The sequence below is a fragment of the Arvicola amphibius genome, chromosome 1, assembly GCF_903992535.2.
Source record: "Arvicola amphibius chromosome 1, mArvAmp1.2, whole genome shotgun sequence".
NCBI classification, from domain to species: domain Eukaryota; kingdom Metazoa; phylum Chordata; class Mammalia; order Rodentia; family Cricetidae; genus Arvicola; species Arvicola amphibius.
In genome coordinates this window covers 118,488,036-118,509,809 of record NC_052047.1, presented here as the reverse complement: position 1 = coordinate 118,509,809, position 21,774 = coordinate 118,488,036, and the positions used below count along the sequence as shown (strand labels likewise).

The following is a 21,774-nucleotide window of genomic DNA, read 5'->3' as shown; positions in this document are numbered from 1 at the left end:
CGAGACCAGCCTGGTCTACAAGAGCTAGTTCCAGGACAGGCTCCAAAGCCACAGAGAAACCCTGTCTCGAAAAACCAAAAAAAAGAAAAAGAAAAAAAAGAAAACCACCCTCAGAGTGACAGTAGGCTGTCCTCCAGCCAAGGGCAGAGCTCTCTCACCTACCTAAGGACAGTGTCATCAAACTATGGGATGTGGCCCTTGACCCACTAACAACAAATGAAGAACAATGGGAGGGGTGGCTAAGTTTGTTTTTGTCCTGGTTCTGGTAGACCAAAAGGTTTCCCCTAAACATTCCCTTTTCCTTTTTAATAGACTCCCAAATTGAGGCTGGTCACTCAATCCTTAATATTTCAATCCTTAAATATCCGCGTGAAAGAATAAAAAATTGTGTTCTCACTTTCAAGTTCTCTTCCTTTATTCCAAATGTGCTTTAAAGTATTTATTGAGTGGAGATTAAAGACGGGATGTTGAAAGATGAAACAGAAGTCAACAGTTCTCTTCCAAGTTCTGGCAGACTCCGGGACTTTATGTGTCTGTTCGAAAGAAGCATGCTCACGTTTTAAACACATCTTCCTTTATTCCGAATGTGCTTTTACTCAAAGATACATAAGTTTACTTTTTGAAAGTATGGTTAGCTCATCACAGATTACAAATTATAAACATGTTGTCTAGTAAGATCAATATAAATGATCATAAAGAATTACAAATAATTTTTAATAAATCGCTGCACCATAATAATGGTCAGCTAATTATGTGGCATTTGAAAAATATTCACTCATGAAAATTTTGGAAAACTTTTCAAATTTTCTTTAATGTATATTTCCCTATTTCTTCAAATATATAATACAACACGAATTTTAATCATCTAAAGATAGACTGTATTTGAAATGGAAATGGTTATCAATTTATAATGGTTTATTTCCCTAAACAAACAAAGAAAAATTACATACGTGGTCTAAACTCCAGTTCTCCTGCTGGCCCTGACGGAGCGATCCCTTGTTGAAATTTCTTCTGCTCCAACTGCTGTACAGCCTGGTGAGGGGGAAATACTGACTGCAAACTTGACAAGATTTACAGTTATCTAGAAGATAAAATTCTGGGCATGTCTTTTGAGGGAGTTTCGAGACTGAGGTAATTGATGTGGGAAAACAACACCCTCAGTGTGAGCATTACCATTCTATGGACCGGAGTCTTGGACTGTATAAAAAGGAGAACGCAAGAGAAGTACTCATATCCATTTGTCTTTGCTTCCTGACTTTGAATACAATGTCACTGGCTGCCTCATAACTGCTGCCCGCCATGCCTTCCAACCATGCCAGACTGCAACCTCAAACCGTGAGCCTAAACAAACCCTTCCTGTACATCAGTTCCGCCTGGAATTTATCCCTGAGACAGAGGAAGTAACTTAATTAAGAGAATGTGTTACCCTGAGTGATGCTCAGGGGGCCCAGATGAATTTTCATCCCACCCCAGTCTTATCTTGAAGACAAGGCATGGTAGATCAGAAGTTCCCCTCGGGTGGGCTGCCAAAACTGGTTGGATCCAAAGTGGCTGCCAGACTATGTCAGTCTCTAACTTCATTATCAGGCAGTATATACTAAGGGACACACCTCCCAATGCCGGACAGTTGGCAAGAGTCGTGGAAGGAATGGTAACAGAACAAAAGAAGGCAGTGCCTGGATTTCTGGGAAATCTATACCTACACCCAGAAAGGACACAGACATCCTTTTGTTACCCACCTCCTCCTCATCTCTAATCTTCCAACAGCCAAGGATTAGGAGGCTGCTTTGTGAGTCTGCCTCATTTTTCCTACTCTTGGCAAAGATAAAAGTCACCTTCACTGCTCAGTTGGTGTGACATTTTCTCATGGATTCCACAGAAATTGTAACAAAGCTAGTTTAAAAACACAATAAAATTTAAAATATGACAGCTTAGTGATATATTACAAAAGCCAAGCTTAGCTTGGTGTTCTGTAGTACTTCTATAATTTCAGTACTACTGAGGCAGAGGCAGGAAGATAAGGAGTTCCAGGCCAGCCTTGGCTACATGAGATCTTGTCTCAAAAAATGAAATAAGAAATCAAACAAGCACAAACAAAAAAAATCCACAGACTTTCAGCCAAGCATCAACATTTGGTTTTCGGTTCTTGTTATTATTGTTACACTGGGGACCAAGCCCAGGGCCACACACAGGCTAAGACCATTCTCCACCTCTGGGCTATACCTCCAGCCCCTAACTTGAGCTTGTTTGTTTGTTTGTTTTTGCTTATTTGAGACAGATTTCACTCTGTTATACAACTTGGTGGCTGGACTCAAGCATTCCTCCTGTCTGAGCAGCTTGGACCATGTACATCACATCTACGGGCCCCTGACATCCCCTGAGGTTCACATCTCATCTGCTAACATTTAAGTTTCTGAGCCTCATGCAGCCCATGACCGTCTCTGCAAGCCACTCCCCCTCAGTGTCTACCTGATGGTACTCCTGCTTCTGAGCCTCAAGGTGGTCATGCTGGCGCTGCAGCTCTTCCTTCTGCTTCTGCAGCTCATCCGCCTTCTTCTTTAGCTCGTTTTCTTGCATAGCAATAATGTTTTCATATTCTTTTAGTTCTTCCTCAGTGAATAACTGTTGCTGACCCAATGTCTAAAAAAAGGGAAGTAAATAATAGTGCCCGAAACAAAGGAATGTCATGGCTCAGCTTTAAAATTCTAGAATTGTTGGAGAGATGGTTCAGCAGTTAGGAAGCCTGGTCTGCTCTTCCAGAGGACCCAGGTTCAATTCCCAGCACCCACACGACAGTTCACAACTGTCTGTAACTCCAGCCCCGAGGGATTCAACACCCTCACACATAATACCAGTGCACATAAAAATAAAAATAAATAAATCATAAAAAATTTTAAATACTAGAACCATCATTTTACAAAATAGTATTTATAATATACTTTGGGCAAAATAAAAAATATATTAACAAGGTGAGGTGGTTCATCCCTGTAATGGGCTCCAGCTCAAAGTCAGCTCAAACTAAATAGTGAGTTCTAGTTCAACCTGGTCCATAAAATGAGATCCTCTCAAAATACAAAACAAACTAATAAAAAGGATTCCTGCCCAGATTAGTGATGTGACTTTCAAAATTTCCTGGACTAATATAGTGAGTGGGTGACTGAGTTGGCAGGTGAGTGGTTGGATGAGTGAGTGGGTAGGTGAGTGAGTGGGTGGGTGAGTGGATGGGTGAGTGAGTGAATGAGTGGGTGGGTGGGTGGGTGAGTAAGTGGGTGGGTGGGTGGGTGAGTGAGTGAGGGAGAAAGGAATGACAGAAGGAAGAGGGGGGAAGGAAATGTTATATTGGTTATATTAGTGGTTTCCTTTTAACTAATTTATTCATTACATTTTAAATATTTATATGTATGTGCATGTGTGACTGAGTATACTCGTGTACCATATGCACGCCTGGTACCTGCAGAGGCCAGAAGAGGGTGTTGGATGCTCTGGAACTGAAGTTGGAGGTCACCTTGTGCATGCTGGAAACCCAGGCAAGGTCCTCTGTAAGAGCAGCCAGTGAGCCATCTCTCCAGCTCCTGTTTATACTTTTTAAAATTGTTTCCTTTCTGGATTTTTGGAGATAGACCCTCACAGAGTCCAGGAAGGCTTCAAACTTGCTATGTGTCTGAAGAGGACACCTTGAACACTGATTCTCCTGCCTCCACCTTCTACATGCTGAGAGGATAGGCATAGATGGCCACACCTGCGTTATGCGCTTCTTTACATTTTTTGTGTTACTGGGGACTGAACAGAGGCAGGAGCCTGTACATGACCGTGGGGTGTTCTACCACTGGGCTATACTCCCTGCTTCCCTTTTTTTTTTTTTTTTTTTTTTACCACCAACACCCTTTCTTCACTTTCTATTTTGACGAGGTTTTACTAACTCACCCAGGCTGGCCAAGAACTCACTCTGTAGCTCAGACTGGCCTTGAACTTAGAGCCACATTCCTGTCCCAGTCTCTGGAGAGTACCTGGGCTAACAGATTTGCATTACTGGTTGAGCTTCTATAGTTAGGTAGAGAGACAGCACGGATAGTGTGGGGAGGAGGCAATGCATAGGCCAGAGAAGACATGGGTGCTCTACTACATCTCTTCCACTTTTATTCCTGAACTTGAAGTTAGTCTGGTGGTGTGGGAAGTCCTTCTATATATGTGTTGCTTTTATTGGTTAATGAATAAAGCTGCTTTGGGCCAATGGCTTAATAGAGTAAAGCCAGGCAGGCTGGAAACCTAAACTGAATGGTGGGGGAAAGAAGTTGGAGTCAGTGAGAAGCCATGTAGCAGCCAGAGAAGAAAGACGCAAGCCGCCAGTCGGAACCTTGACGGTAGGCCAAGAGCCTCATGATAAAATATAAAATAATAGGAATGGGTTAATTTAAGATATAAGAGTTAGCTAGCAATATGCTTAAGTGATTGGCCAAGCAGTGATTTAATTAATACAGCTTCTGTGTGATTATTTCGGGTCTGGGAAGCCAGGAACAGATGAGCAGTCTCCGACTACCGTCTGGCAGACAGCAAGTCCTAGCAATTCTCCTATCTCTGCCCCCATCCCACTGCAGTGGTAGAGCTACAGGTGTGACCGTGCCTGACTTTTTACATAGATAATGGGGACTTGAACTACAGTCCTCACACTTGCATAGGAAGCATTCTTATCCTCTGAGCCCACACCCCAGGCCCCAGCTTCTTTCATAATAACAATAAAATATTGGGGGACAAATCTAGGGGCTGATACCTTCCATCCCACCACTCAGGAGACTGAGGCAGGAAGGTTACCTTAAGTGTAAGCTGAGGCAGTGTTAGAAGATAAAAACCCAGTGGTGCCTGCCTGTAACGACAACACATGGGAGGTGAGACAGGAGGATCCTTGGCTACACAAAACATTGCCTCCAAGGGCTGGAGAGATGGCTCAGCGGTTAAGAGCCTTGCCTGCTCTTCCAAAGGTCCTGAGTTCAATTCCCAGCAACCACATGGTGGCTCACAGCCATCTGTAATGAGGTCTGGTGCCCTCTTCTGACCTGCAGGCATACACACAGACAGAACATTGTATACGTAATAAATAAATAAATGTAAAAAAAAAAAAAAAAAAAACATTGCCTCCAACAAGAACAACCAAAATGGATCTGCAGACACCACTCAGGGGGTCCTTTAATTTATTCTTAAAATATCTCTGTTTTAAACTTTCAGTGATGTTAGTTTATACGTAGCAAGTGTACACTTTTAAAAAGATTTCTGATCTGAGGGCCGGAGAGTTGACTCAGCAGTTAAGAGCACTGGCTGCTCTTAGGAAGGACCCAGGTTTGGTTCCCAGCACTCCCGTGGTAGCTCACAACAGCCTGTCACTCCAGTTCCTGGTGATTGGAGACTCCCTTTACCTTCCTCAGACACAGATGTGCACATGGTGTACCTATATACATGCAGGAACTTAGATGTGCACATAAAATAAAAATAAATAAATGATTTTTAAAAAAATATTTCTAATTTTATACACTGTGATCATAAAGATAAACTGTTAGAAAGTTTTCCCAGGAGACAAAGAACCATTACTTTACAGTGGCATTATGTAGAACATTAACCCTGTAAGGTTACACATATGAATCATGAGGAATGGCAGCTAAAGGCAGGACACAGTGGTGCAGCGCCCCGCGAACCACCTGCCCCTCTAAAGCTGGTCCTCTTACCTCCCAGGTGTCTGGCTCCAGGAACTCTTTCTTCTCTGTAGCTCTCAAGAATTCTTCTAGAGTCACCAAACGGTCTTTGTTGCTATCGATCTGATTAAAGGAAAATACAAAAGCAATATAAACAAATCTTTGTTTAGGTACAAATATCCCAAAAGATGCCACCTTGGAGATACTCACCAGTTAGGACTAGGTGAACATACACAAAGACAAGAAGGGACAATGACAAAATGCACTCCATTTTTATGGAATCAAGAAACACACAACTTCCTCTTCTTTATACTTAAAACTTGGAAATACAAGCTGTCAGTCTGCCTGATATGCTCACGACCAACACAGCAAGTCAGTGATCTGGCTGCTTATGCTGTTATGACCAAAGCCTTTACCACAGTAAACACAAATGCAGCTAGACCTAAGTGCTAGACCCAATCGCCACTCCAGCGTTCCTATGGCCAAGAATAAAGCAGGCCAGGCTAAGAGGCTCAACTTACTGCTTTTCGAAAGGGTACACTTTCCAAAATAGGGTCTCAGTGAATATACACCTAGCTATGGAGAGCAATCTGGCCTGAACTGCCAGTGGTTCTTCTGTCTCCGCCTATCAAGTGCTGAGAATAGGGGCATGTGTGACGGTTTGAATACAAATGCCTCCCATAGGCTCCTAAAGTCATAGCGCTATTTGAAGATCAGGAGGTGTGGCCTTGTTGGAGGAAGTATGGGGGCATATGGGCTGTGAGGCTTTGAAGTTTCAAAGTTCAAGCCAGGCCCCGTGTCTCACTGTCTCTACCTGCAGATTATAGTTCTCAGCTCCTCCTCCCGCACCATGCTCCCTGCCATGATGGTACTGGATTAAGCCTCTGAAACAGTAAGTAAGCCCCCAGTTAAATGCTTTCTTTTATAAGAATTGTTCTTGCTGTGGTGTCTCTTCTCAGTAACAGAACAATGACAAAGATGGCATGTGCCGCCACACCTGGTAAACCAAAGCCGAAGTCAATGGCCTCTCCAAGTCCTCTTTAGTGTACAGTTCTTGGTAAACTCAGTTACAAGGGTGAACTATAATGACAATAAAATTCATTTGACACTGGGTCTATAAAACAGAGCCTCAGTTGGCAGTCCATACTAAACTCCACTCTACAGGGGCCCCAGTTCAGCACCGAAAGATCAAACATTCCTGCGGAAACCACTGAAGTAAAGCAGCTACCCTGGGGCTAGAAGGATGGCTCAGAAATTAAGAGCACTTGCTGTTCTTGAAGAAGATCGGAGTTCAATTCCCAGGAGCCACTTAGTGGTTCACAAATGCCTGCATTTCTAGTTTCAGTCTATAGAGCATATACGCCCGCCACAGAGAGCATCCTATGTCACCCAAGGAATGAATGAACGAGAGCTGAAAGGTGAACAAGGCCAGAGACAGCCCCGGGCACTGTCACATTCAGACTTGAGGAGAGATGGGCAGAGGATTCTGAAGGCTTGAAGAGTCTGAACTGTATCAGAGTGTCAAAACCATGCAGCACGGGCAAGGACAGCGGTGCCCTGACAGGATGGACTAACGGGGATCAGGAGGTCACAGCACAATTAGCACAGGCCGTGGAAAAAATGAAAGGAGTCAAAAGGGGGAGGGGGAGGACAAGACTCTGGGAACAGGCAGGCTGTGGAGGAAGAGAAAGGCAGCCAGGCAAAGGGCTGGGTTTGGTTCTCGGGGTAGAAAAGAGGAGACCACGTCTGCCCTCTAGAGGGAGTGATCCAGCAGAGATGAAACCTGGCCCAAGGAGACAAAGGGGAGTCAGCAGCATGAAGAATGTCCTTAAAGAGAGACCAAGACTCGGAGCACATGAAGGAGAGGGCCTTCAACAGGCGCAGTAGAAATGATTAACCCCCAGATCAGACGCAAGGCAAAATGAACCATCAGAATGGCTAGAAGTTTTGGTAGGGAAAGATCAAATTTCTCTTGGTCGCCCCTATCTCTGTAGGACACTGAAAGAAAGGGCAGAGGAAGAGGAGCATCTTGCGGCTTAAAGGAGAGCCCAGGTTATGTGAGAGTTGGATGGTGGAATGGAGACATTAGTGGACCAGGGATTAGAATTGCCAGGCAGAGATCTGGGTTCATAGCGGGGACGGAGTGAGGCCAGTTAGTCTCCAGCCACGTGTCTCTGTTGGGGGCGTGGGTAATGCAGCAGGCTCACACACTGAATCAAACACTGTGCTGAGGCCATTGTCCTTCCACTCACACCTGTCAGTTACTTAGCAACATGGGTCACTCTGTTCCTGGAGACCCAAGTCAAGGGAGAAAGGACAACTCACTGAACAAGCAAGGGCAATAAATAATCAACTGCTCTAAAAGACAAACTGAAATTTTAGGTCTCTGTGATGGTTTATGTTTTTATTGCCATTACTGCTCTGTCCTACATGTTTTACATCCCTGCCTCTAGCTCAGCATGTGTTGCTGAAACACCCCGTGAGAGGTACCCATCGTCTCCTCCCTGACCGGCTTCAGTCAGTGGGATGTGAGCAGACATGAGGCTTGGGATGGCTGGGCATGAGTCTTACACGTTCCATGAAAGGGTCTCGAGTTCGTTATGACCCTTATTTTATCCAGTGAGAGAATGTTCCCACAGCCTGGGAATGAAGTACACCAAAAAGCCAGACCACGCTAGGCACAAGCTTGGCTGAGTTAGCACTTCCTTCCCCTAACCGTGAAATTCACAGAAGGGAAACAAGATGTAAATATTTGTTGTCATAATTATCAAGGTAACAGAACTTGGGAATCTTCTTAGTGTGGGCTGAGTACCCCTTATCCAAAATGTGTGGGACCAGAAGTGGTTTTAGAGTTGGGATATCTAAAAGGAAATTTTGAGATATGTTGTGACATTTCATTTGCATTTTAATAAATAAAGCTTGCTTGAGGATCAGAAAAGTAAAACAGTCACACTGGTCAGCCTTACAGACCAGGCAGTGACAACACACACCTTTAATCCCAGTGGCCACACTAGTTTGCCACAGAAACCAGGTGGTAGTGGTGCAAGCCCTTAATAACAGCCCTAGAGAGGAATAGAAAATGGGAAGAGACAGTTCCCAGACACAGTCTCATTCTGAGATTCCTGGAGACAGGATCGCCATTTCGGACTGAGGTAGAGGCAAGATCCAGTGGCTGGCTGTTTTGCTTTTCTGACCTTCAGGTTGAACCCCAAGATCTGTCTCTGGATTTTTATTATTTGTGCTACAGTGATGTTTGCACATACATAATGACATTTCCTGGGGTTGGGACTCCCAAACAAAACTGATTCATATATATAACTTACACATATAGCCTAAAGGCAACTTCATACAATTTTGTAAGTAATTTGATGCATGAAACATAAAATTCATAGTACAGGCCTTCCTACATCTTGTATCTTTGTCAGTGATCAGAAAGTGTGAAATTTTGGAGCATTTTAGATTGCTGACTAGGGCTTTTCAACCCATAAAAGTTTATGTAGGTTTTAAAAATGTTACTATAAAACATCTTTGTTTTTCCTGCCCCAAAATGTTTATTGCTGATATACAGTAGTATCTTGATCCTGTAAAATATTTTAAAGTGGTTACTAATTATTTTGTTAAAGAAATCCAGTGTAGTATTCTAGTCACAAATACAAAACCCAATTAAATACCTATGATGGGGGTTGGAGAGATGGCTTAACAGTTAAAAGCATTTGCTGCTCTTACAGAGGACCCAGGTTCAATTCCCAGCACCCACATGGTCTCTCATAACTGTCTGAACTCCAATTCCAGATCAGGCATCTTCTTCAGGCCTTCTCGGGTACCAGGCTTGCACAAGTGCACACAAATACATATAGACAAGCACTCACACATAAAAATAAGTAAATATTTAAAAAAAACAATTGTAGCCAGGCAGTGTTGGCGCACGCCTTTAATCCCAGCACTCGGGAGGCAGAGGCAGGCGGATCTCTGTGAGTTCGAGACCAGCCTGGTCTACAAGAGCTAGTTCCAGGACAGGCTCCAAAGCTACAGAGAAACCCTGTCTCGAAAAACCAAAAAAAAAAAAAACAAAAAAAAAAACAAAAAACAAAACCAATTGTATATTTATTCTTCCATCTTCTGATAAGAATTAATGCAAGAACTTGATGAATGATAGAAACGACCCACACCCTAACCTTAAAGCATACCTCATTCATGACATGTTCTCTCATCCTAAGCCTTTCTTCCTCCATTTCTATCATATCGTCCTCTGCATTTCGGGGGTCATACACTTTCTCCAACTGAGAAAAGGAAATGTGAAAACCAACATGAAGGAGGAGGAGGCGGAGGGGAACGAGGCGGGGGGGGGGGGGGGGGGGGACTGAGGGCGTAACCGTCGCTTACCTCTCTTGTGAACAGCGCTTCTAACTCTTGTTCATCCAGGAATCCGTCATTGTTGACATCTAAAGTTCAATAGTTACAAACGCAAAAGCAGATTTGAATCGTTCAGAAATAAATACTTAAACTACAACTACAACGGTTTGCAAAAATAGTGCTGATGTGAAGGGACCATCAGCTTCAGACAGGGCTTCGTCTTTCCCACTAGGCCTCCGATCAGACCAAGGGACAATTCGACATTTACAGTTCATAATCATGTTTTAGAAAAGCACACCTCTATGTCTTTCCAAAGAGACAGAGCAGTTTCTATAAGACTAAAAGTAGTTTTTAAAAAAATTAGCATAGTCTTGCTATGTAGCTCTGACTGGCCTGGTATTTACTATGTAGTCCAGGATAACCTAACATATGCAGCGATCCTCCTGCCTCAGCTTCCCAAGTGCTGAGATTACAGGTGTCACCACCAAATAAGCTTAGCAAAGTTTTAATTCTGTCATGTGAAGCTTGTTAGAGATAACCTAACCAGCCACAGAAGCAGCTCCAGCTTACAGAGAGCTCTGGAGTGAGTCACACAACGATTCAATAGCAAAAGCAAGCAGAAAGACATGGCTAAGATCTAAAATATCATCTATTGAGATCAGCTAAAAGACTATTAACAGTTTCATCTGAAGAAAAATGTCCAAACATTCTACTATTGGTAGAACTTGACAGCAAACCATCACAGCGATCAATAACGAGGAAATCAAATACAGACTTTTCAAATAGCAGATATAAATATCAATATTTGTATCAAATCTGTTACCATGTAATTTGAAAAATGTCTTGGGGTCAAAGTCATTAGGGTCCAATCCATCAGCCTCTTCCCAAACCTCTTTTAGTTGATCTTTGCTTCCCTGTGAACCAATTTTAAGAAATTGCTCAAAACAAATTATAATCTACGTATAGAGATTCAAAAAAAATACGTCTGAGGAACTTTTCAGAATTAAGACTCGAGAATTATGTGCTAAACTTAGGATAAAATTCGGCTACAAAGAATTCACTTCATCTAGATACGATTTCCACAAATCAGTCCTTACAGGATGATTGACTTTGGGGTGGTCTTCATGCTTCCTCTTCATTTCTTCAAATTTGGATTCTTCCTCTTTTCTCCTCTCCTCATCCAGTGTTTTTAAGTACTCTCTGCGTTCGTGCTCCTTCATCATCTCATACTTCTTAAACTCTTCATGCCGCGTGCGGTCGTACTGCTCCAGATCCGCAGTAGCCTAGGTCACAACACATTCAAATCAACATGCTGGGGAAGTGCAAATGGTCGTTCTTGTCTCTTCCTCTCATAGGCATGTGTGTAGGGTGCCTGCGAGTGTGTGGGTGTGTGTGTGTGTATGTGTGTGTGTGTGTGTGTGTGCGGTCACGTGGGGGGGGGGGCATTTGTGTGCAGGAGTGTGTGGAGGTGCATGCTGGAGTCTTCCTTCCTTGTTCTCCACCTCATTCGGTGAGGCAGGGTCTCACAGTTGAGCCTGGAGCTGCCTCTCTAGAACAATGAAACAGCTCTGATACATTGTGCTCTCCAACAGATGTGGGATAGGAGAGTAGAGCAAACAAATATTGAACTATCCAAAACAAGCAAAATATAAACTGACTTCAAAAAAAACTAGGCCAAACATGGACGTGACACAAAATGAAAAGTGGTTAACAGCTATTTCACTAAATTTCATAACCACCAACTAAACATCAAGTTTGTTAGTTCTTCTCATAACTACTACAATAGGTCCCCAAACTCTAATTTAAAACCCCCTAGGGCTAGCCAGATGTGGCAGCTCATACCAGTATTCCCAGCATTCCCTAACATGTATGAAATCCTGAGTTATACTCCTAGCACCACACACAAATATAATTTATAGTAATACAATAAAATAATTATATAAGAATAATAAATATTATATAAATATATCACATATAAAATAAATATACTAGTAATAAAATATTTAAGGGATTTTTCCAAATTTTAGGGCCCAGGGAATAAGGCCAAATGGAGATGGAGGGAGAGACTTAAATCACACTTCCTCATGCCAAGAAATACCAGGAAAAAGCTGGCAGAGGAAACTGATTCTTCCATAGAACCTTTATAAGCAGGACTTCCTTACTAAGTCCAAATAAAAACTATAGATACCATTGTGAGTGGTTAGTTCAAGCCTTGTTCACAGTTGGCAGCATTTTGGATTTGGGGACATGGATGAGCAATGTACACCCATGCTGGTAACATTATCTGCAGTGAGAAAGCTTAAGCAGCCTTCCTTGGAAGATGCACACTCTCAAGAGCCCATCAAAGTTGTGTTCCCTCCATTGAGTTTATCTGTCAAATTACAGGTCCTCAAGGGAACATCAAGACCCCACTTGGGGGCACCTCACCGCTTTGATTAGCATATCCAAATCTCTGGATTCAAACGTGTCAGGATTCTGGTGGTTCAGGTGTTCAAACTGCTTCAGAAGAAGGTGGTGATTCATGCCAGTGTCTGCAAAAATATGAGAAAATAGCAAATACCAGTCTCAGAGGACATCGAACCTTAACGTCTGGCCTCTATGCATAAGCACACATGAGTGTGCACACACTACTCAGGCACACACATGAATACATACATACCACGCAGATAGAGAAGAACATGCTATAGGCACTTTTATGTAAACCAAGCCTCAACAAGCAGGTACTGGAAGTGTCCTCCCCATCTGTCCAGAACCTACCTTGAAGGGAATCCAGCTTAGCTTTGATAAGCATTCTCAGCCTTCCTACTTCTTGCCTCTTCAGTTCATCGAGTTTTGTCCTCACATGGTGACTTACTAAGTCCAGCTCTTTGCTCAGCCTCCCGCTCTGTCAACAAAATAAATAAATTAGTTTTATCTAGTATATTCCATTTGAGACCTGAGGTGACAGAGTAAAAATAGCATTGTAGGAACTAGAGAGACGGCTCAGCAGTTAAGAGCACAGACTGCTCTTCCAACAGACCCACATGGCAGCTCACAACCATTGGTACCTCCAGATCCAGAGGACCCAACAATTTATCTGATGTCTGTGAACACTGCATGCACATGACACATAGACACACATACAAGTAGAACACCCACACATTAAAAACGAAAGCAATTGTTGAAGGAGCGGCGGGGTTCGCGTCCCGCCCCCCCACCCCCCACCCCCCCACCCCCCACCCCCGGCTAGCTTTACCCAAAATAATTACACGGAAACTGTATTCTTTTAAACACTGCCCGGCTCCTGGCCCGTTATCTGTAGCTTCTTATTGGTTGATTCTCGTATCTTGCTTTAACCCATATTTAGTAATTTATATAGCACCACAAGGGGTGGCTTACCAGGAGAGATCTTAACCTGCTTCCATCTCAGAGAGGAGAATCATGGCGACTGCATATGGTGACTGCCTGAAGAGTCTCCCCACTGCCTGCTACCCAGCATTCTGTTCTGTCTACTCCGCCTACCTAATTTTCTGTTCTCTTAAAGGGCCAAGGCAGTTTTCTTTATTAATTAACCAATGAAAGTAACATAGACAGATAACTCTCCTCCATCAAGCAATTGTTTTTAAATAGCATTATCTTAAGTTAGCAGTAGTTTGGCTAACTTGGATAAATTCGACATTATAAAAGCATTCCTCTCAGAAGTCTCATTTCAGCTGGGATGACTCTTTCCTAGAACCCCAGCACTTGAAGTGTGGGGGCAGGAGGATCAGGAGTTCAAAGGCTTTGGCTATACAGTGAGCTTAAGACCTGCCTGGATTACCTGAAACCCTGTCTTGAAAGACAGAAACAAACTATTCCTTCTAAGCAATTCTTTTAAAAGCTAAAAGCAGTCCCCAGGACTCACTGAGAGACTGAAACACTTTAACACAGAAACTTAAGCATCATTGTTCACAAAAGCATTACTCAGACTAACCAAAATCAGCAGAAATCACCCAAATGTCTTCTCAACTGACGAACAGTCAAAACCTACAACAGCCCTTCCTCAGTTTAGACCCCAGATAAGGGATTATTTCCAGAACTCACACACACATTGAAACCCATGGTGCATAAATACATAATGGAATAGTATCACATACAACCTGTGCAACTGTACATTTTCAATATGATCAGGACATCATACATAATGGTATTCTTAGGATGGAGGCAAATGGTTGCACCTGCTGTATTAACATAAAATACAGCTCATTACCCTATCTGCTAATATGGAACTGACCAAAGACTCAGGCCCTAACCTGCTCCTCAGCTTTGAATAACGCCTGCTGTGCTCAGAACATGATCCAAACCACTGCACTTGCTGTCTACAGCTCTCTGCCATTTGGCTCATGAATCCAACACCATTATCTGGCCACTCATGGCCTCTCTTTCTAAATCCGGAATGTCTCCTATACATAGCATGAGTCACAGCCTTTGCTGTTGGGCTCATATACCCTCCAGCCCCTTCCTCTTTCTTCTACAGGTTAGCTCTGACATAATCTCTGCTGGGCTCATTCACCCTCCAGCCCCTCCCTCTTCCTTCTACAGGTTAGCTCTGACATAATCTCTGCTAGGCTCATTCACCCTCCAGCCCCTCCCTCTTCCTTCTACAGGTTAGCTCTGACATAATCTCTGCTGGGCTCATTCACCCTCCAGTCCCTCCCTCTTCCTTCTACAGGTTAACTCTGACAGAATCTCTGCTGGGCTCATTCACCCTCCAGCCCCTCCCTCTTCCTTCTACAGTTTAGCTCCGACATAATCTCTGCTGGGAAGGATGCCTTCCTGCCGTTTCCCACTGCTTCATACAGGCCACATATCTGTCCTCTACCCCTCTGACACACAACAGCCCAGATCCACCCATCTGATCTATGTCTCAGTGTGAGTTTTCTACTGCCCGCAGCTGAGTTCCACTCACCCTTATTTCCTCTATGTCTGCTTTCTGGAGCTTTTCTCTGAAATGTGGATCTGTTTCCAGGACGTCAATCACTTGCTTGAGGTATTCATCGTAATAAAGCCCAGTATCCTTCGAATGAGAAGCAGCCTAGTTCAGAAGGTTTGCCTTGGTCTGAACACAAAGACTTGTATCTTGAAAAGCAACTTCTAGCAAAATAGCACCATGACAGAAAGCCCTCTGACACTTTCAGTGGTCAGGATCTGGGACCAATATCAATGCTTATTAGAAAATAAGTGTAAATGTCCTGTGTGGTCGAGCAAGTGAAGATTTAAGGCTGGGTATGTAGCTAAGGGGCAGAGAGCTTGCCTAGAATGTACAGGCTCCGGGTTCCATTCCCACCACTGAAAAACAACACAGTGGTATGGATGGATTTCCGGGGGGAAATATAGTTTCTCCCCATGATCATCCGTCTCTCTTTTGAAATCAACAGTATTTCTCTTTTTGGATGATTATTGCCACATTAAAATAAATCTACATACCAATGACACTAAATAGCAGTGGCCAGTGTTATGTCACCTGGCTCCTGCCCAGTACCCTTCAGAAATAGCTGCTCAATATGGGATTCTATGCACAGTCAACATCTGCAATACTTCACAGTTCACCTGTGAGTCAGTTAGCAGCGATCCTCATACTCCATTACCATAGAATTCATTTAGTTATTCTGATCCACCCGTGCACTTACTGGTGGTTCTATCTTTGCGCTTTCCACGGGCTCAGTGTTGTGTACTTTGGTCTTATCTATATCTATAGGCACAGCTTCCAGAGCAGTAAACACGCACGGAACCAGGAGAAAACAGTACTGCAGCTGGACGATCTTCCACCGCATCTGAAATGAAGACATCATTACAGCAAAGTCCTGGAAAGATGCTACAAGGCTCTGACATGTATTCCCGGTGCCAGAGCAAACTCAATCAGACACTCATTCTCAAGAGGCCAAATGGAAAAAAAAAGAAAGAAAGAAAAAACTCTAGGAAATGAGTTGAAAATAAATTTTAAAAATTGATGCTTACAATCAATCACCAAAGAAAATAAGGAGAGAGCTTGGTGAGTTGGCATGGGCCTATCATCCTAGTACTCTAGTGGCTGAAGCAGGATTGTATGTTCCAGGCCAGCATGGGCTACTTGCTAAGATCCTGTCTCAAAATAAACAGAACCCAGTGTGGTGGTGCATAGCTATAATCAGAGGCAGAAAGGAAATTAAGGGAGAAATGTTTTTCAGACAAAATAAAAAACACAAGAAACAAAACTTCAACTTCTAAACTGCATATATAAGAAACATTTGAAATTTAGACATGGTAGCTCACTCTTGTATCCCAGCATGAGGGAAGCTGAGGCAGGAGGAGTGCCATGAGTTCAAGGCCAGCCTGGGTACAGAGAAGCTGTATCAAAACATAAACAAAAGAAAATAAACATTTAGATTGTGGTGGGAGTAAGGAATGAGGGGGACATGAGAGGGTGGGTAAGGGGGGAGAAAGAGGGTAAAAGTAGAAGGGTGGGGGATCTAAAACATTGCCCGTCTAATGTCATGTGAGGAATCGACACTGAAACCCTGTGTTTACACACCTGTGACATAAAACCAGAATGGAAGAGGGAAGGGGCTAATGAGAGAAGGAAAGCTGAAGGGAAGGGGCAGTGGGGAGCACAGAGGAACAAAACACAATGCACATTATGAAAATGGCATAATTAAATCCATTATTCTGTACACTAACTAAAACGTGAAAGGAAAAAAGAAAGCAAGCTGGGTGGTGATGGTGTACGCCTTTAATCCCAGCACTCAGAAGTAAGCAGATCTCTGAATTCAAGGCCAGCCTGATCTACAGAGTGAGCTCCAGGTCAGCCAGGGTTACACAGAGAAATCCTGTCTCAGGGGAGAAAAGAAAGAAAGAAGGAATGAAGGAAGGAAGAAAGGGAGGGAAGAAGGGAGGGAGGGAGGAAGGGAGGGGAGGGGGGAAGGGGAAAGGGAGGGGAGGGGAGGGGAGGGGAGGAGAGGAGAGGAGAGGAGAGGAGAGGAGAGGAGAGGAGAGGAGAGGAGAGGAGAGGAGAGGAGAGGAGAAAGCAGAAGAGGCAGGAAAAAAGTGAATTACCGAATGCTCAATACGAGAGGTTAAAGAAGTTGCTCAGTAGTTAAGAGTATTTGATGCTTTTCCAGGGGACCTAACTCAGTCACTAACACCCACATCAGATTGCTCACAACTGTAAAAACTCCAGTTCCAGAGAAAATTCTGGCTTCCACAGTCAGGCATGCAGTACACAAATACACACAAAGGACAAAACATCCATACACATAAAATCAAAAATAAATAAATCTTTAAAAATAAATAAAGCAAATGGCTGCAGAGCTGGTCAGCAGTCGAGAGCACTTGCGATGTTCAGAGACATCGGACAGCCCACGGTCACCGGCAGCTCCAGTTCCAGAGGATTTGGTGCCCTCTTTTGGCCTCTGTCAGCACTGCATGCAAATGTGCAGACAGACAAAGATAAAATATAAATACGTAAGTATTTAAAAAAAAAAACAACAGTTTTTTTTTTATTGGAAAACCAGCCAGGCTGGCAAGATGGCCTAGGGGGTAAAGGCATTTACTAGCAAGACTGACAGCCTGAGTCTGGTTCCTGGAACCCATATTGATGGCAGGAGAGAACTAAGCACAAAAGCTGTCCTCTGGCTGCCACAGGTATCCCATAATGCATATGCACACTCAGAGAATGAATGAATGAATCTAAAAAACTAAACAAAAACAAACACAAAAAACAGCCAAGCAATGGTACTGCATGCCTTTAACACCAGCACTCAGGAGGCAAATGTAGTAAGTCTGAGGCCAGCCTAGTCTAAGAGAGTTCCAGGACAGTCAGGGCTATACAGAGAAACCTTGTCTCAAAACAAAACAAAACCATAAACAGCCAATATCTGCTTTCAAATAAATAGGTCAATAAAATACCAAATAGGCCAAGTGTGGTGGCACACCCCTGTACTCAAAGAACTCAAGAAGTAGAGGCAGGAGGATTGCAGCAAGTTTGTGGCTATCCTAATCTACATACCAAGTTCCAGGCCAACCAGACTATATAGAAGAGACTGTTTCAAAAAGACAAAAAAGTGTGTGTCTATCAGGTAGGATGCTGAAGAGGTTTCTGCAGTGTGGTGAGTAGTATGCTCAACTCTCACAAATAGGATGTCAGAGGCTAAAACAAAAGAGCAAAAGGTTTCAAATACTATAGTTCAAGTTTTATTTTTGAATTAATTTTATAGTTTTGAATACTATAGTTCAAGCTTTATTCCATTTTCATAATGATTCATAGCTCTAGGTCTCCTGCAAGAATCAGAAATGATTTCTATCTGACGCTGCATGAAGGCTTATGTTAGGGGTCAGATCAAGAATAATGCTAAGAACATGCAAAGCACAGAGAAAGGCATACAGGAAACAGAAACATAGAAAGTAACAGAGCAGGGCTGAGACCTGACGTGTCTGACGCCCAGTTGGCAAGCTACCTGTGAGCAGCTCCTTGGAAGAAATGCAAATTCCCAGGCCTATGCTGACCTTGTAAACCAGAGACCTGGGAAGGGCCCCACAATCTCTTTTATCAAGCCCTATAGCTAACCCTGAAGCAATAGAAACCACCGCCCTTCATCACATCGCCTTCATCTGCTCTACTGTTTAGAATGTTTATCTGCAAGGTAGTTTGAGGGCTGGGGATGTAGCTGAGCAATAGAGCACTTTCCAAATATGCACAAGGCCTCCTTGGGTTTCATCCCCTGCACTAGGGGAGGTGCAGCCTACTGATCCAAATGTAGTAATAGAAATAAATTAATACCTAACAGTAGGGCAGAATCAAATTTAGGTTTATACTCTCCTTTGCTTCTATTTTTGTATGTGGATGGGGTGTGTGCATGTGGTGGCCAGAGACTTCACAAGCTGTCCATCTTGTTTTCTGAGACAAGGTTTCTCGTTGGGGTCTGGAGCTTGCTAGATAGACTTAGGGGGCTGGCTAGCAATCTACTTGTCTTCATTGCCCCTTTGCTGTGATTACAAGCATTTGCCAGTAAGCCTGGCTTTTTATGTAGGTTCTGGGAGTCAAACTCAAATCCTCATCCTTGCACAATGAACAAACACTTTGCCAACTAAGCCATCTTCCCACTGTCCCTTAGGTCTACACTCCAGTGTAGCTGTGACACACCTGTAGCTGTGTCATCACAAACCAGCCACGGAACTTCTCTAACTTGGGGGATTTCTCTAGACCTCACTATTCGTACTTATTGAGATAAGGGTCATGTGGACCAGGCTGGTCTCAAACTTTCTGTTTAACCAAGGATAACCTTGAATTCTTGGTCCTCCTGCCTCTTACAGGCCTGGACCACCACATTCAGTTCAACTTCAGTATTCTTTAAGTTTGTAATCCCACTATCAAATCAGTGGGTGTCGGAGGCTGTGGGAGTTGCAGCAGGTGACAACTAGTGTCCAGATGTCAACCCACCAGAGGAATAATTCTCTGATGGAGGAGAATCTCATCCAGGCAAGGCCTATGGGACCACTGACTCAGGAAACCTGTCTGTAATTCCACATGGGCAAAAAAGCAGCTATGATGTCTCCCCAGTACCTGCACCATAGTGTATGTAATCTCATGATTACATCTCAATCTTATGGACACATATATCCCTGGGTGATCAGGAATATATAGTCATTAAGCACTGTAACTTTGATATATAGAAAATATACTAGGATACGCTTCATAACTAGATCTATTGTCCAACAAGGACTGTAAGACACTTAAAAGCCTGCTTTGTTCCTTCTACTTAGACAAACACAAGGAAACAATTTCCCCCCAATCTAAGACAAGCTACATACAACTAGCTCATTTTCACCTCAGGGCAAGTTCAAACTAGATTGGCAGATGTCTACCGAGGTTTATTAACACAAAGCAAGCTAAAAGAATCAGGGCAATTCTTCGCTTGCCAAGTCTGACTGGTAAGACCCGACTCTCTGTGCAGATCCCTCTGTAGGTTGTCTCACCTGGGCACTGTGACCCAGCCTCTGGTCACAGTCTTACACCTGGAACCTTGAAACCTTGTGTTGCCATGGTAAGTGGCTCAACACCTTATCATTTACCCAAGGAATATGCTATGATCAATGAGATGCAGCTCATACAATTTTTTTTCTTTTCACCTTAAGCCTCCTGGGGGAAAAATGTATTTAAGCTAGGTGAACAGAGAAGCAGGGACAACTGGAACAGAGAATTGAAACAAAGGAGAACTCGAAAGAATTAGAACACAGAAGAAATTAGAGGACAGAAAAATAGACAGAAGAATAAAGAACATGACTCGGACAGCGCATGTGTGAATTTATTCCATAATCTCTCAGATTAAGTCAGTTTTGCTTCGCTGTGGACTTCTTCCTCAAACTCTGGAGGTGGCTTTGAAGAGCCGGACTCTCGGGCTACTGTTAAGTGGATAAAGCAGAGGTCTTTTCTGGCACCTAGTCAGAAATACCAATAAAACTGCTTGTACTCAAAGCAATTGTATAAAACTACTAGGTTCAACAATTTATAAAAACCTTTAAATTAAACCTCTACTTGAACAGGGCTTATGGAGCAAGCCTAACACTATCCTGGCAAAGCAAGAGGCCTGGGTACCAGTGCTCGTACACAAAAGCCAACCACAAGAGCAGCCTAGGATGACTACCAAAGGAAGTTCCTATCGAGAGACAACTAGAAAAGAGGTAAATCCAAGAAAATGCCACACTCTGGAAACAGAGGCTCTACCCTGACTCCTGGCTGCTTTGGGTGGACAAGAGCAATGCTTAGGCTGAGAAGATGACGGGCCCGCATTCATTCATTCTGGGTTCTGTTTTAGTTTTACAGGGCTATGACAATTCATCACGATATGCCATTCAAAACCAGAGGCTATTCTGCTCTCTAGTAATTGTGAAAAGTCAAAGATTGAGATTTTTAAGGAGAAATCTGTGGTTTTAAAAATCAAATACAATAATAAATACAATAAAGCGCAAAAGGGACATATGTTATACAGATTAGTCCATGTAAAATGCCCCCAATAGGCAAATCCCGAGAGAAGGAAATTATTACTGCTCAGGGCAGAGGGCATGGGAGAGGGAAGCAGAAGTAAAGGCTACTGAGGAAAGGATTTATTTAGTGGGAGGAAAATTTGTTAAAGCAGATCGAGGGGACAGCTGTACAACATTAGCGTGGACTCAACAGCAGTCAACTGGACACTAAATCGGGATGGATTGTAGCTCAGTACAGGGATACATGGAGGCTAAAGCAGAAAAACTGTTAGCTTGAGGTCAGTCTGGACTACACAGTGAACTCCAGATCAGTCTGAGCGATTCAGTGAGATGGTGTGTGGGTGCGTCTGCGTGTGTGTGTCTGTGTGCATGTGTGCCTGTGTGTGTGTGCCTCTGTGTATATGTGTGTGTGTGTAAATTACATGATATAAAACCATTTTTCAATTTTTTTTTGGGTACCTGAAGGTACAGCAGTGAGTGCTGGGAATTGAACTCTTATATTTTTGGTAGTGAGCCTAGCCTTTAACGGCGGAGCCATCCCTCCAGGCCTCATTTTTCAACTTTACAAAAAGGGATACTGCGAAAAATTCCAGCTAAATGTTTTTAATGTGAAGAAAAGATAAAATTTGTAACCCATGCTTGCGTTCTATACTGGCCATGCTTTATAACTTTGCACTGTCTAAATTTTATATTCTTAGCAATTTCATCTTTTGTTCGGTCACTAACAGAAAAACATGATCTGCTTTCTTCATAATTATCTTGA

The 21,774-nt window shown here is 43.2% G+C and overlaps 1 protein-coding gene across 2 annotated transcripts in view; it reads right to left on the bottom strand.

The window, feature by feature from the left end:
• Positions 1-393: 393 nt before the first annotated feature.
• The window catches only part of Nucb2 (nucleobindin 2), a 35,250-nt gene continuing 13,869 nt past the window's right edge, over positions 394-21,774 (bottom strand). For both annotated transcript variants that reach the window (XM_038338528.1, XM_038338521.1), the window contains exons 2-13: positions 15,683-15,826; positions 14,962-15,069; positions 12,792-12,918; positions 12,462-12,565; positions 11,132-11,317; positions 10,858-10,948; positions 10,065-10,123; positions 9,869-9,961; positions 5,715-5,804; positions 2,470-2,640; positions 951-1,032; positions 394-533 (exon numbers count right to left, since the gene is read on the bottom strand). In XM_038338528.1, the coding sequence (XP_038194456.1) occupies positions 526-533; positions 951-1,032; positions 2,470-2,640; positions 5,715-5,804; positions 9,869-9,961; positions 10,065-10,123; positions 10,858-10,948; positions 11,132-11,317; positions 12,462-12,565; positions 12,792-12,918; positions 14,962-15,069; positions 15,683-15,826 (1,263 nt within the window). In that variant the 3' untranslated portion in view covers positions 394-525. The remainder of the gene's footprint in view (positions 534-950; positions 1,033-2,469; positions 2,641-5,714; positions 5,805-9,868; positions 9,962-10,064; positions 10,124-10,857; positions 10,949-11,131; positions 11,318-12,461; positions 12,566-12,791; positions 12,919-14,961; positions 15,070-15,682; positions 15,827-21,774) is intronic.